General features: G+C 54.8%; 1 protein-coding gene across 4 annotated transcripts in view; it reads left to right on the forward strand.

Moving 5' to 3' along the window:
* CMIP (c-Maf inducing protein) overlaps window positions 1-15,129 on the forward strand; it is a 229,176-nt gene that overhangs the window by 164,841 nt on the left and 49,206 nt on the right. For 3 of the 4 annotated variants that reach the window (XM_077133124.1, XM_077133125.1, XM_077133128.1), the window contains exon 4: window positions 14,652-14,813. In XM_077133124.1, coding sequence (XP_076989239.1) covers window positions 14,652-14,813 — 162 coding nt within the window. Of the gene's footprint in view, window positions 1-9,573; window positions 9,839-14,651; window positions 14,814-15,129 lie in introns of those variants that run through there. The other variant, XM_077133126.1, reaches the window with a different exon arrangement.

Consider the following 15,129-nt stretch of genomic DNA (forward strand, 5'->3'; position numbering starts at 1 on the left):
CAGGGCAGCTCATCCAGCTCACCTCGGCCTTAACATTGCCACTTTACCAGAGGCACAATATCGAGATTAGACAGTGTCTGTCTGTCTGTGACTGGCTTATTTCACTGAGGATTATGGCCTCAAGTTTCATCCACGTGGTCATATGCCTCAGGACCTCCCCTCATGTTAGGGCTGTGTAGTCCCCCATTGTAGGTATCTGCTGCATTTTGTGTATCCACTCGTCTTTTCATAGGCGCTTGGGTGGCTTCCATCTTTTGGCAACTGTGAATAGTGCCACCATGTACATCAGTGGCCCACCACCAATTTTATATCACTGGTCACTGGAAAAGTCAGTCTTTTCCGAAACAGAATGTTTTCCTTTTAAAAGTGAGGTTGCATCACTGCCTCGCTGGGAGATACTGTATTGTGTTTCAAGTTAAGGAGTGATGGGGCACCAGCCTTTGGATTTGGAAAGCCTGGGGAAGGCAGGTGAACTTTGGTACCTTGGAAGGGTGAGCTGTGCTGAGAGGGGAGAACTCAGAGGGAGTTAGGTGGTGTCCCCCTAAGGAAAAGCCCCCTGGGAGCTGAAACTGATGGCCAGTGGCAGGAAAACTGCAGAGGATTTGGACCCCATGGCTAAGCTCAGGCTGGAGCACTTGTGTCCACTTCCTTCTGACTTTTTCATTTGTATCCTCTCTTTGCCCAGTGATGTTTGCAGTGAGTGGCTGACAAAAACAGATAGCACAGGAAGATCTGCACCACCAGGTATTGTTAAGAGAAAAGCAAGACGCAAAGATAAATGCATAATGCGATACCATTTTTATCAGACAAAATGAGGAGAAAAACAACAAAAACTGAAAACTGAAAGAATCTCTCCCTGTATTAGTATTTGATTATATATGATGATGGAAAAAGATGCAAAATTATGTATACCAGGGTTTGGCAAACTCTCTGGCCTGCCTCCTGCTTTTGTAAATAAAGGTTTTTCTTTCTTAACACAGCCACACCCATTCGGGCTACAACAGCTCAGTAGCTGCAGCGGAGCCCGTCTGCCCACAGAGCTTAAGATATTTATTATCTGGCCCTTCACGGAGGAAGCTTGCTGACTCCTGATAACACACCGTAGGGTAGCGTGGGTTCTAGCATGGGGGCCGAGGCGAGTTTAAAGAAAATATAACCCCAAAAATCCATGTATGATAGGACCTAAATTGATCCACATTTATGCATTGATGTGTGTGTGTGTGTGTGTGTGTGTGTGTGTGTGTGCGCACGCACATGTATGTAAGCAGAAAGAGACTATGAGATGAGGGTCACCAAAGGAAAACTGCAAGCCCAGTGATGGCATTTCTGTGGTCTTTGTTCTCTTCCCTTACACTCTTCAATATGAATCAAAATTTTTAATGATCATAAATGTTTCAAAAATCAGATATTATACTCAAACACTGAAAAGTGAAAAATGTGAGGTCTGAGATACCTTCTAGTTCCCTCTAAGAATATGGGATCCAACTGACTTGAGTTCTGTCAGAGATACAAATTCCAAAATCCTTGGGGATTTCCCGTTTTTCTTTTCTATTTTAACTGTGCAATATGCGAGTTCGGCTTCCTGCAAAGACTGGAAACAGGACAGATAAAGCTGAGGCCCTTGATCCTTCTGTGCCACCTCCCCCTGCGAAGAAGACAGGACTGTCTGCCTGCAGCGCACCCCTCTGCACCCCCGCCCTGTGTAACATGCCCCAGTACGTGTGCACATAAAAAGAGCTTTTGCGTGTTTCTGCTTCTACCCTTAACAGCAAGCATATCATCCAGCAGAGCCCGCATGGCCCTCTCTACCTGCCCTGTGGGTGTCTTAGTTTGCCACAGCCGCCGTGATGCGTTCCACACAGCGGGTCGGCTTGAACGACAGGAATCACTTGTCTCGCAGTTTTGGAGGCTCAAAGTCCAGCATCAGGGGCTTGGTGGGGCAGGCTTTCTCCCGGATTCTAGAGTGTTTTGGCGGCCCTCCGTCACATGCCACTCCTGGGGTCTGTGCCTCTGGTTTCTGTGACTTCTGGCCTCTGCTGGCTGCTGGCTTTTTGACTTCCGTGTCTGAATTTCCTTTGCTTGTAAATCAGACTTCAGCCATATGGCATCGGGCCCACAGGGTTCAGTTTGGCTCCTCTAAATAGGACCCTAGTTGCACGTGTGCCCACACTTTCCCACATGCCTGGGCTCAGGACTTGACTGCGTCTTTGTGGGGTGGTGATTCAACCCCCAGTAGTATTGCACCCTGTGGGGGGCCCTGGATTATTTAAGCATATTTCCATTGCTGGGCATTTAGGGGGCTTCTAATCACCCCGACTTTTTTTTTTTCCTTAGAATTTAACTACCTTTCATTAACCTTCTTTTGAGCTCAATACCTACAGTTTATGAAGCACCTATAGCGCTCAGACTGAAATTTCACCTGTAATCCTCGCAGCAGCTCCGAGAGGCACAGGTGCCATTCTTATCTCCATTTTACAGAAGAGGAAACTAAGGTTCAGAGAGGTGATGCAATTTGCCTGAGATCACATAGGAGGCTTGGTGCAGTCTAAGGCCATTAGAGTGTGCACAGCTGAGAGCTGCAGACAGGGTCTCCATTGGCCTCTCTGTTCACAGGAGGTTCAGCCTGGGGTGGGCGGAAGCAGAGGTGGGGAGAGTGGAATGAGTAGGTTGTGCTGAGCATGGAACTGGGGAGGGTAGGCACTTGGGGCCCCCATCCCCACAGTACCATTGGTGGTATTTGGTGGCTACTCTGTAGGGTTGCCCTACCAGTGACTACAAAGCCAGTGGCTAAAGATAAAATAAATGTATCATCACCCAGGTCTGGAGGCTAGAAGTTCAAAGTCAAGGGATCAGCAGAGTGGAAACTGTAGAAGAGAATGCATTACTGGTCTCTTCCAGCTCTTGCTGGCTCCAGGTGTTCCCTGGCTTGTGGCCACCTCACTCCATCTCTGCCTCTGTCTTCACATGGCCTGCTTCTCTCAGTCTCTTTTTGGGGGGTGGTGCATGGTCTAGGAATTGAACCTGGGTCTCCCACATGGAAGGCGGGCATTCTAACCACTGAACTACCCATGCACCCTCTCAGTCTCTTTTAAGGACCACCAGTTCCTGGATGTAGGGCCCATGCACGTATTCCGGCATGATCGCCTTGTCTTAAGAGCCTTTTCTGAGTCACAGCTGCAAATCCCTGTTTTCCAAATAAGGTCGTGCTCACAGGTTCCAGGGCTCTGATGAGGGCATCACTTTATGGGGTCACCATCAGCTCATACCACCAGCTAATCTGACAGAGACAGCTGGGAGAAGTTTCCTTTCCTCCAAGGCCCCGTCTCCAGCCGTAGTATTTAAGTCAGATCTTGTCGGAACTGGAGCAGCAGACAGGCAGCTCACAAGCCACGGAGGGGACAGTGTGGTTACAGAACCATGGGAAATGGGCATAGAGCCATTGCTGCCTGGAGTGTCACGGCCCCATGATGACATCCCTGTCACCCCCTTTTTGTCACCTCCCGTGCCGCCTCACAGTCCCTTCCTCCTCAGCTAGTGCTTCCTGGCCTCATGCTTACACCTGAGAGTTCCTTTCGCTGTCGTGCTGGTTGCTCGGCCCTCTCCCCTTTTCCCTCTTCCTGTAGCCTGCGTGGGGACTGACAAGCAGCCCTTCTGGTCAGCTGGTGCCCGGCCCCAGAGCGGTCACGAGGGGAGGCAAGCAACGGGGTCAGGGAGAGGCTCGAGGGGCACAGAGGGGCTTGAGGGGGCAGGCGGAGAGGAGCTCCCTTGGGCTGCAGCAGCAAGTTCACTGCAGGGGGCCGCCTTTCCCCAGGGTCTCACCCGGTGCACTTCCTGTGCAAAGCAGCCTCCCCTTGGCTCAGGGAGTGTGCAACCCAGAGCCGCTCGAGGGCACGCCCGGGGCTGGCCTGTGGGTGGCCACCGGTCTCTTCAGCAAGGTGGGTTCCTGCTTAGGACACTGAGGTGACCAGAGCCAAGGGGACCCGAAGCCAGAGAGGGCTTTGGCCCGGAGCGGGGGAACTCTCCTCTGTGCTGAGGTCCAGCAGGGCTGACCCCGGCTGTACATCAGATCACCAGGGGATCTTCCAGATAGGGCAGTGTGGGGAAAAATGCTGAGGTCTGTCCTGTGAACTGGCAACATGCTGGGCACCACTGCTGGCTCCTGAGGGACCCTCGTGAAAGGAAAGGGGCCGCCACTTGCTCTGAGCCAGTGTCCTCTGACTCTTCTGAGCCTTCCCCGGTGACTCCCCTTGCGAAGATCTCCAGTGCTGACGTCCCTGCCTGAATTCTCCTGGCGCATCCCCTGCAGCCTTCCTGGTCCCTAGGTGGGGCCAGGGCTCCTCCTGACATCGCTGCTGATGCAGGGCCCAGGTGGCGGGCGCCCTGCCCCACCTGTCCCAAGGCAGCTGCAGACTGAGGCTTATGCAATCAGGAAATGGGCTGGGGGTGGGGGTGAGATGGAGAGAGAACAGCAGCATTTCTATTCTGCCCCCCCCCCTCGCCCCATGCAAGAAAGAGACTGGACATCACATCTTCCCCCAGGGAGAGAAAACCCAGTGATCACAAACCCAGAACAGAGATGGGAGGGGTTGCCGAGAGCCCCACTGCCTCCATCCCCAGGGGCTGCCTGCCCCTCCTTTGTAAAATAAGAGAGCTGTATTGTAAGGGGTCCTAGATTGTAGCCTCTGTGCAAGGCCAGGGGCAGGGATGTTTATTTGGTGCAAAATTTAGGTTCTGGGTGGCACATTGTCTGGTTTAACTTCTTTGATAATTTACTTGAATACCATAGTTACATGGACTCTTGAATAGGACGTGAGATCTTGTTGGTGTGTACAGGTTAGTGTGATGTCCTAACATGTCCCAGAGTGATTTGGGCAGTGAACAAAAAAGTGTTTGCAAAGTGTCCTTGGGGGACTGGGGAGAAAGGAGGAAATAGTCAACTTTCCCATCTGGGGAGTTCCTGATGTTTTTGCAGCCACTGGGGATGGCCAATTTGGTGGGCTGGGCCCTCAATCTTGGGGCTCGCCCCTATGAAGCTTATTCCTACAAAGGACAAGCTAGGCCTCCTGATACTTATGTCACCCCCGGAGAGCCTCTTTTGTTGCTCGGATGTGGCCTCACAAGCCAACTCAGTGGGTGGACTCACTGCCCTCCCTCCTGCATGGGACGTGCGTCCCAGGGGTTAAATCTCCCTGGCAGCATAGGTCAGAACTCCTGGGATGGGCTGGGACCCAGGATGAGCTGGACTGGCGTCATGGGAGAGAGAACAGGGAGAGAGATGGGACAAGGTGGAGTTTTGGTGGCTGGGCAGTTTTGGGCCGAGATGAGAGGGTGTCCTGGGGGTTGTTCTTGTACATTGTGTGGGTGCCTCATTTTAGCTTGGGGTGTGTTGGAGTGGTTGGGGCTGCTGAGCTGTGTTCCAGTGGCCTTGACTCTGGAGGAGGGCTGCGAGGCTGTGTAGCTTTTCCAGTGTGGCTGTGTGATTGTCGGAGCCTTGTGTCAGTTGCTCCTTGTGCCCAGGGTGTGGACAGGTGAGTTAAAAAAAGGATAAAAATGGGTAAATGGTGGGGGAAGATGGAAGGTGAAGGTTGGGTGGATTGGGGTACCATGGGTCAGTGGGAGGGAGCGTTGGGGTAAGGGGTACATGAGTTCTTATTTCTCTTGCTCTTTCTGGAGTGATGTAAGCATTGTAGAGGTGATCATGGTGAGGAATGCACGCCTGTGTGATGACACCGTGAACCATTGATTGCATAATATGATTGGACTGGATGTGTGTGTGGATATTTCTCAATAAAACTATTTTTAAAAAATTAATAAATAAGAGGGCTGGAAAGGGTGGCTTGGCTTGCCAAGCATGGTGGCAGGGCCTGAGTGCTTGAGAGCCAGCTTCTGGGCTCGGTCCCTGCTTTGCTGCTTCCCGACTGGTGACCCTGGGCCAGGTAGTGACCCTCGGAGCCTCCTTCTCTGTGACATGGGGACAGAGCCCACCTCACAGGAAGGAGTGGGCCAGACCCAGGTTACCAGCAGTATCGGTCTTCCCTGGAACCTACTTAAAAATGCAGACTCCCAGGGGCCGCCCTCTCCTGAGCCAGAGTCTGCATTTCAAACCGCCCCACCCCGCCGGGGGTTTGCGTGCACATTGGAGCGTGGGAACCATCTGCTGCATCGCCTGGCTCCGCGTGGGACCTTACTAGCCATTATTTCTGGTGATGACTCTCCTGCCACGTGCCCTTAGCGGTTCTAGCCGCCGTGGGGCTAAATGGGGAAGAAACAGAGCACAAAGCCCCGAGCAGTTCCCAGCCCCGGGAGGGAATCGGCCACGGACAGTTTTTTGAAATGCAGTAAAATCGCATCAGTGATGATTGGCTCTTATAAGAGGTGTCGCAGGCCCTGAAGTGCCAGCTCAGATTTGGTACCCAGCTGGAAACCTGGCAGCCAGATGCGTGGTTACCGGGGCAACCGGCGGATGCCCCAGAGACGCCGAGCAAGACACAGCGGCTGCGTTCTTGCCATCTCCTTGGAAGCAGTGATGACTCGGGGTGGCCACCCCCAGTGGGCACTTAGGGGACTGAGCACACAGGTCCTTTCCCCTCATTCCAACAAATTGCCCATCTCCCCCAGGAGCAGCTTTCCAGGCAGGCGCTAGCTGGACACCCGGCTGCAGGAGGCGAGGTGCGAGCCTCCGATTTGAAGGACGCTGTCTGAAGCCTCAGCATTAGTCATAGATAGGAAGCCTTTGGCTTCGCTCCCTCTGGGGTGTCTAAGCGGTACCGGGGACAGGCACTCAGGGTCCAAAGCCAGACCGGGGTCCCCATTCCAGCTCTGGCTTAGCCCCTCTTGGCATCAGTTTCCTCATCTGTGAAATGGGGGCAATTCTGTGCTCATCTCATTGCATGGTTGTGAGGATACTCTGAAGTGCTCTGATCTGGCCAGTGGGAAGCCCTCAGAAGTGTTAACTGTCAAGCCTTCGTGTCACTCGCCATAGCCCCTTACGCAGTGTACTCATCCTGGGTGGAGCGGGCTCTCGATGAGTGGAGCCCCTATTACTGTAATCAGTAGCTTCATTGGGGGGGATCTGTGCCGGATGGGCTGGGGCTTTGGCTCACTCATTCCATGTGGGCTCCTCCACTCCCCGCCCACCCAGGGGAGTGCCCTGAAACTATCCTGTAAAAAAAAGAATCCCAGGATGCTAAACATTGGTTGATTCATTTGTTGATTATTTTGTCCAGGGAGCAGGGTATTTGGTAATTGTCTTGGCTAACTGGGCTCCCCTTCCAGGACCCCTTAAGCTCTGGACTACCCTGTGGTGGAACTTGCATTGATCTGTGCAGTCAGGGGCCAAGGCAGGGGGTGCTTATCCCAGTTCTGACAAGTAGCAGTGACAGCTGTTAAAACGGCCAAAAGATAGAAACAACCCAAAAGCCCATCAGCTGACGAACAGATAAGCAAAACGTGGTCTGTGCATGCGATGAAATATTATTCAGCCATAAGAAGAAATGAAATACGATACTTGTTACAACGTGTTTGAGCCTTGAGAACATAATGCCGAGTGAAAGGAGCCAGACGCAGAAGGACAAATATTGTATGACTGCATTCATGTGACACTCCAGAACATGTAAAGCCATAGAGACAGACACAGGTTCATGGTTGCTGCACGGTGAGGGCAAGGGGAGTGGAGCTTGGCTGCTTAATGGATACGTGGTTTCCTTTTGGGGTAAAAAAAATATCTTGGCACTAGAGAGGGGTGATTGGTTGACCCATGTTGTGAATGTATAAATGCCACTGCACTGAGCACTTTAAACTGTTGTGGGGTGCACCAACAGAAGGACCACACAATTTGCAAGCCAATTAGGAGTCTATCAGCTGGCCGGCGACTGCCTCAGAAATCCCGAGAAGGAGGATTCAGAAAGCAGCCTCGTGGGGCTTGCAGGATGGGCTTATAAAGGCTGAAACCACAAGCTGATTCACAGAAGCAGAGAAGTGGCATTTGTTTCACAGACCCACATCCTGGTTTTGCAGCTGTGAGCAAGCAAGCTTATCTACAGAAGCAAAGAGTGCTATTAGCTTTTGCAAAAACAGGTTTGTATGATTCCCACATCCTGGCCCCATGACCGGGTGTTCTTCATGGGCCTGAGGGGGACTTTCCACTTGGCTGGGGTCGAGCTCCTGATCCCTTACAAAACTGGTCATTGGTTAATTTTATGCTATGTGAATGTTACTTCAACAAAAATATAATAAATAAATTATAAGCATAAAGGTTGACAACCCCCCGGACCCTTCTAGGACCTGGTACTCAGGCTTGGAGCCCCTGGGCAGGTCAGGGTGCTAGGCTCTTGTGAGGCCCTCAGTTTGCGATTCTTAAGGGCACCGGGGCTGCCCCTTCCAAGCCTGGGGTCAGGGAAGAGTCCCAAGTGGAGAGAAGAAAATGAGCATTCAGTCTAATCCCAGTAGGGTGTTGGCCCCGAAGACCTTTTCTATAACAAACAAAGCAAAAAATCAAAATGTGCATTTATAGTATCTCCTTAAAAATCAGTTTTGGGGTATCTGCTCCTAGCTATATATCATCTAGCTATGACAGGGCCCACAATTTCATTAGATCAGTGAGCACCCTCCAATTACCCTGGTGCTGAGGACACGTGTGCTCCCCTGGAAATAGGCTCGGTTCTGGGGCAACCCTGTCCTCCGGCCTGGTGAGTGGTGGCTTAAGCCCAGGGTTTGATTTGGCCATGTGGGGCAGCAGGCGTCTGAAACAAGGCTCTGGAGCTGCATTCGACCCTTGGGGTCTCTGCCCACAGCAAAGGGGCTCTTTGTGAGCTGGTCTTATGTCGATGGTCAAGACTTGGGGGTCAGATGGGCAGTTTGGAGTGAGGGGGGTTGGGGCAGGTTGTGTCTGAAGGCAAAAGGGTGGTCTTTGGAGCTAATCCTAAACGGTTTCAAGGGAAGCCATTTTGGACATCCGAAGAGAAGGCCAGAAATGTCCCAAGTGTCTGGGACCCTCTGACCCCCACACAGGTGTGGCCGAGAGGGCAGGTGGCATGGCCTGCCTAAGCATCCAGTCGAGTGGGTCTTGAGGGCATCAGGTCAAGGGTCCCCTGTCTTGGAATCAGGGAAGCCAGAGGAGTGAACGAAACGGCTTGCCTTCCTGGTGGGCAGGCAGTTGGGGTGGGGGAGTCAGTCTGTAAACCTTGGAGGAGAAGTCTGAGGGCTTCTGGTGAGGGCAGGCTTGCCGGGGGCTCCTCGTGGGAAGCCCCCTCTTGGAGCCATCAGAGTGTCACAAACCTGTGGGTCTCAGCAAGTGTTGGCCGGTGGATGAGGAGAGATGGACAGGCTTGTTGCTGGCCTCTGGGGCTTGGTAACAGAGGGGACTCCGAGATTTTTGGCAGCAGAACTGTCAGCAGCAATGGAACATTCTAGATGTGTCATTTTAATTCAGTCCCATGTGACCAGTCACCAGTGGCCTGCGTACCCAGGCAGCACAGCTCGGGGGCCTCTGGTGCTGCCCTTCCTCCGCCCCCCCTCCCCCGGCTCTCTGCGGCCGCGTGGAGCCGCCCCAGCAGCTTTTCCTCTCCAGAAGGGGGGTGGGGAGCATGCGTGCTTGTGTGCGAGCAAGCCTCAGTGCTGCTGCACGCCCCGGAGCAGCCGGCCCAGCGTCGGGAGGCATGTTTCCAGTACATTCTGAGTCACGCCTCTCCTGGCGAGGGGCACATTCCAGGTAGCAGAGCGTCTCGCGTGGAGGCACTGAGACGCTCCGCTCTCCGGGGCCTGGGAAGCCTGGGAAGCCGGCGTCTGGGCTGATTCTGCCGTGGGAGCAGTTACCAGAGCGATGGCGGCTGTTGCCCAGGTAACCTCCCTTCCCGGACCAGCAGCGAGGGCGAGGCCGGCAATGGAGTGACTGTCGCTTCGGGAAGGACAGCAGGCGGCCTCCTCCCACCAGCTCTATGTTTTGGTGGCTGACTGGGGCGGGGTGGGGCTTCGTCACGGAAGCTGGGAGCCCCCTAGGTCCTTCCTGCCCTGGACCAGGCGCTCATAGGACCGGGTAGGTGATGCTAATCGGGGCTGCTGTGTAGCCTGGAGCTGGGCTGGGTGCTACGTGTGGGTTGTCCCATGGAGTCGTTCTCACCCCACTTTACAGGGGAGAAGCTAAGGTCCAAGTGCCAGGCCATAAGCTTCTTGAACGTCGGGGTCTCTCGGCTTTGCTCACCCTGGAGTCCTTTGTGGGGGCCACAGAGCCTGGCAAGTCATGGTAGATGGTTTCTAATAATCGTGGCCGGGTGGCTGAATGGATGTGGATGGATGGATGGACGGATGAATGGACAGATGGGTGAAACAGAGGTTGGATTTTAGGTGAAGTTGGCTGATTGCGCCCGTGCTCCCAGCCACACTGCCTCTGCCTTTGCCTGAGTTGGGATATTTTTTTTTAAACAGCTCACCCAAGGTATAATTTCCGTGCCATAAAATTTGCCCATTGGAAATGTACAATTCAGTGGTTTTGGTAAATCTGTAGAGTCCATCAACCAGTACCACAATCCAGTTTTACACCATTTCCATCACCCCAGAAGTTATCCCAGTATCTGTTTGCAGCTGACCCCACTTCCACCCTGCCACCGCAGGTAACGGACTGTTCCAATTTCTGTCCCTGTAAATTCGCCCTTCTAGACATTTCCTATGAAATGAATCATACAATGTGTGGCTATCGCATCTGGCTTCTTCCAGTTAGCATCACATTTGTGAGGTTCCTCCAAAGCATAGCCTGTAAGAAAAGTCCTTTTTATGACGAAGTCTGTTCTGGGTATGGGTACACTGTTTTCTTTATCCATTCACCAGCTGATGGACATGTGGGTTACTTCCAGTTTGGGGCTTTTTTTTTTTGGCATGGACAGGCTCTGGGAATCGAACTGGGGCTATTTTGGATAATGCTGCTGTGGACATTTGCAAACATGTCTTTGAACATATTTTATTTCTGTCAGGCAGTTTCTGGGGAGCAGAATTGCTGGGTCGTGATAAATTTATGTCTAACTGTTTAGGAAACTGCCTAACTGTTTTCCCAAGTGGCTGTTCCATTTGACATTCCCATCAGCAGTGCCTGAGATCTGTTCTTGGCAAGCTGACCGCCCGTCCACTCCTCCTGACAGTAGGGGGCAGTGGGCAGGCCATATTGCCAGGCTGAGGGCTGGGCGCCTGTGAGCCCGTGAGTCGGGATTCTGCAGCCAACTTTGTCCTAGTCCCACCATGATTCATGCCTGGTGGACTCATCACAGTTCCTGGGGTGGAGTGTGTCCGTCTGTCACCTGAAGAGGGTGACTGGGCTCTAGTCGGTTCTGGATGTGCTGCCTTTGCCCCTGCCGCTACCTTGTTTGGGACTCACAGCCTCCTGTGGGAAGCAGAGCCCTGCCCCGGCTCCACCAGCTTCTCACGCCAGGGCCTGCCCAGCCACCCAGATCTTCCCCACAGCCCCTCCACCTGCTCGTCCCCTGGCCTCTGCTCCTGGGCCTCGCCCCACATCCTCAAGCATTCCTGACCTCTTCTCCTGACTCTTGGTGTCTCCACACCTCCTCTCCTTCCCTCCCTCTCCATCCAGCTCCACGGGGCCTGCTCATGTGATGGCAAAAGTGAGGCTTTGAAGTCAGCCAAAGCCAACTTTGAACCTCAGATATCCCGTCCTATCTGCAACCTTGGACAAGTCACTTAACCTGAAGGACCCTCGACACCTTATGTGTAGGCAGAGGACACCAGCGGTCATACAGCAGAAGCTGCAGGTGTCCTTCCCCTCCCAGCTCAGCTTCTGCCCTCTGAGCACGTGGGCCTGGGCACCGGGCAGCCCTGGGCAGTGAGTGCCCCCAGAAGCAGCCCTTGATCAATGGGCCCAGAGTCCCCACCTCCTCGCTCCTTGGGTGGGTCAGCTCCGAGGCTGCTTTGCACTGTCCCCCCGAGCTCCCCAGCGAGACCCAGCCCCATGTGGCTACCCGTTGCCCACTTCTTCCTGCCTTATGATGCTGAGCTTCCCACTGCCTTCTCTTCCCGGCCTTCCTTCCCACCCACCCCTCCCCCGCTGTTTCCCTCCTATTTGTTCGATCACCGCTAGAATAAACCATGTGCGCTCAGCCCCTTGTCTTCAGGTCTGCTTCTGGGGGAGCTCCCGCTTGTGCTGGAACCGCCCGGCCAGTCCTTTCTGAAGGTGGCCCCTGTACACTCTCCCGTGGCCAGCTCCTTCCGCAGCAGGGCCTGCCGGTTTCCACCCTAACGGGATGCGGCCGCGCTGGGCTGGGCGCACTCTCCCTTGGCCTGTGCCCCCACCTCCTTAGCCAGGTGTGCGGTGGGGAGCTGAAACAGGGCTGCTGGTCCCCACCCCAGCGCCTGCAGGGGTCAGCTGGGTGGATGGATGTTCACCAGATATTAACAGTGGCTCTTTCTGGCTTGTGGGATTTTTGAGGCCTTTTTTTTTTTTTTTCTCATTTGTGTTTTTCAGTATGGCTTGAGTTTTGTATAATGAGCAGGCATTGTTTTCATCAAAATAATGGCGTGGTATTTCATTCAAAAGTAAATCACCTACAGCTGATCGGAAGAGAGGGCACTGAGAGCTCAGAGTCTAGTCAAGTCTAGAAACTTCTCTGGGAAGTCAGGGGTTTGGATCAGCGTGGTTTTCTTTGGGTTTTGATAGACGGTGAGTTTTTTTGACATTTCACGGTCATTTAGAAATTAAGCCGTCCTCTGGTAAGGACTAACGCCAAGTCTCCAGGGCTCGGGGGTGTTCGCTCGGCCTCTTGTCGGAGCAGGTCCTTCCTCGGGGGTGTCTTCCCCTGGCTGGGTGACCGGCCCCTGGGCTCTGCGCCGACCCGGCCGTGGGGCATGGACATGCACCAGGCTCACGGTGGGGAGGGCGGCTGCGGCTTGGGTGACTAGGAAGGAGGCAGGTTACGCTTCTACGAGCCCACGGGGATGAGGAATGACAGAGGCTCGTCAGCCCTGCAGCCCCTCCAGATTCCCCAGGGACTTGTCTCTCCCGTCTGGACAGGCTCCACTTGGCTGGCCAAGGCAAGGTTTCTGGTCTCTCCTGCCCTGCCTGAGGGAATGAGGCTGGCTTTGCCTGGACAGCGTTTCCCCTGCCCTGCTGGCCTCTGAGAAGAGCCCCCCTCGCTCTGACTAATTCTTGTTGCAGAGTCAGCGAGGGGCTGGGAGGGCAGGGAGGAGGGGAGATGGCAGAACACGGTGGGGTGGGAGAGATGGAGGGGGAGGGAGGGAGAGGAAGAAGGAGGGATGGAGAAAGAGAAGGTGAGAGTGGGAGGAGGAGAGATGGAGAGAAGGAGAGAGAAGCTGTGTTGATTTACGTGAGCAGCATCTGGGGCGATGGGGCGATGGGGGAAAGAGTGAGCTTTTCCTCTCAGTGTGTTGGGTGTGGGTGAGGGGGTTGGTGGTGGCTGTGAGTGGTGAGTGGGGGGCTCCAGGAAAGTACGGGGCATGAAAAAAAAACACGCGGAAGGAAAATGGGGTGCTCCTTCTCGCCGGGAGTTGTAACTTTGATCCCTTTGAAAGTTTTTTTTCAAGAGAGGCAGGGCGGGGAGTCCCTCTTGTGTGGGTTCCAGCACTGCCTTTGGACTGGTTTTGGAGCGTGGCCCCTCACGGGGACCCCTGACCTGGGTCCTGGGTCTCTGACAGCTGCCGTTGGGTTTCTCCTGCCCGGTTCCGGAGGCGGGCAGTGTGCTCCCCTTCCTGGGAAGCCCAGGTTTGCCTGCACCCCACGCTGCCCAGGAGAGGCTCCACTGGGTGTGGGATGTTTCCCCCAAACACCGCTTCTCAGGCCTTGCCCCCCCCCCCCCCACCGTGGGAGGCTCCGAACTTCTCTTGGCCCCTCCAGGGCCAGCAAGGGCCCCTTGTCGCCTCCTAACTCCGTCCCTCGTTCAGATTTTGGCTCCAAGACTGTGACATGTCGCCCCAGCTGGCTACTGGCATGGTGACTCTAAAATTGGGTTTTCCCCCGGGAGCAGAGCACTTAACCAAGGAGTTCATCCGGGAAGGAGTGGAAACCCCCGAGCAGCCTGGGGCAGCGCAGAGGAGGGGGTCCGGCCCGGGCGGGCGCCTCCGCGGGCTGTTTCCGTGATGTCAGAGAGGCGGAACCCGCGGGCCTCATATGGAATCCTGGCCCCCGCCCCAACCTCTCTCTGGCTTTGGACCCTGAGCAAAGGTGAGGCAGCTGCGGCCTTCCTCACCAGCTGGATGCCCAGGACCCCCTGGCGCTCAGCTGCCCTGGGCCCCGGCTACCCCGTCTGTGGGGTTCTCAGCCCGACGCCACCCTTCCAGGCCCTCTTAGGCCTCAGACCGGCAGGAACCAGCAGAAAAGTGCCTCTGGCTCAGAGAAAGTCCTTTATGCTCTTAGCACGCTGGGGAGAGTAAAAGTTTGGCAGAAAATATGATCCGAAAGGGACATCTCAGTTCTGTTTTCTTCTTTAATCACTGGGGAAAGTGTGGGAACTTGGTCTCCCCGTGTCCGGGAGCCCTGCAAGAGGCTGTGCATGGAGCTGAGCCTCCCAGCCGCTGTCCGTCTCCTTGTGGGAAGCGCTTGGTTCACAGCTGCACTTTCTCTTTCCCCCGGTCTCGGATTCTTCCTCTTGGCTCTTCCATCCGTCACCCGTTCTCGCCTCTTTATGTCTCCCGACCAGAAAAAGATTTACAAATATAAGAAAGTCCTGAGCAACCCGAGCCGCTGGGAGGTCGTCTTGAAGGAGATCCGGACCCTCGTGGACATGGCCCTGGCGTCCCCCCTGCAGGACGACTCCATCAACCAGGCACCCCTGGAGATCGTGTCCAGACTGCTCTCCGAGGTAACGCACCCGGCTTGCTGTCACCTGCCACCCCGCCCTGGCAGCAGGTCCCCTCTGCATCCTCTGAGCACCAGCCCTCACCCTGGGAGGGGGCTCTCTCCCGCCAGGGGGTCCGAGGCAGGGCTGGCCAGGGGTTGGCTTCGTAGCTGCCGGCCAAGCTGTCGGGGACTGGCTTTGGGGTGGGGTGGGGGGCTCAGATCTCGGGCCTGAGGTGGACTGGAGGTGATGGGAGCAGCAGCTGCAGGCCCCACACATCAGGGAGCGGCTGTAGACTTCCCTAGCCCCTTCCTGGAGGGGGTGTGGGGTCTGGCTGCCC

This window comes from Tamandua tetradactyla, chromosome 16 (genome assembly GCF_023851605.1).
Source record: "Tamandua tetradactyla isolate mTamTet1 chromosome 16, mTamTet1.pri, whole genome shotgun sequence".
NCBI classification, from domain to species: domain Eukaryota; kingdom Metazoa; phylum Chordata; class Mammalia; order Pilosa; family Myrmecophagidae; genus Tamandua; species Tamandua tetradactyla.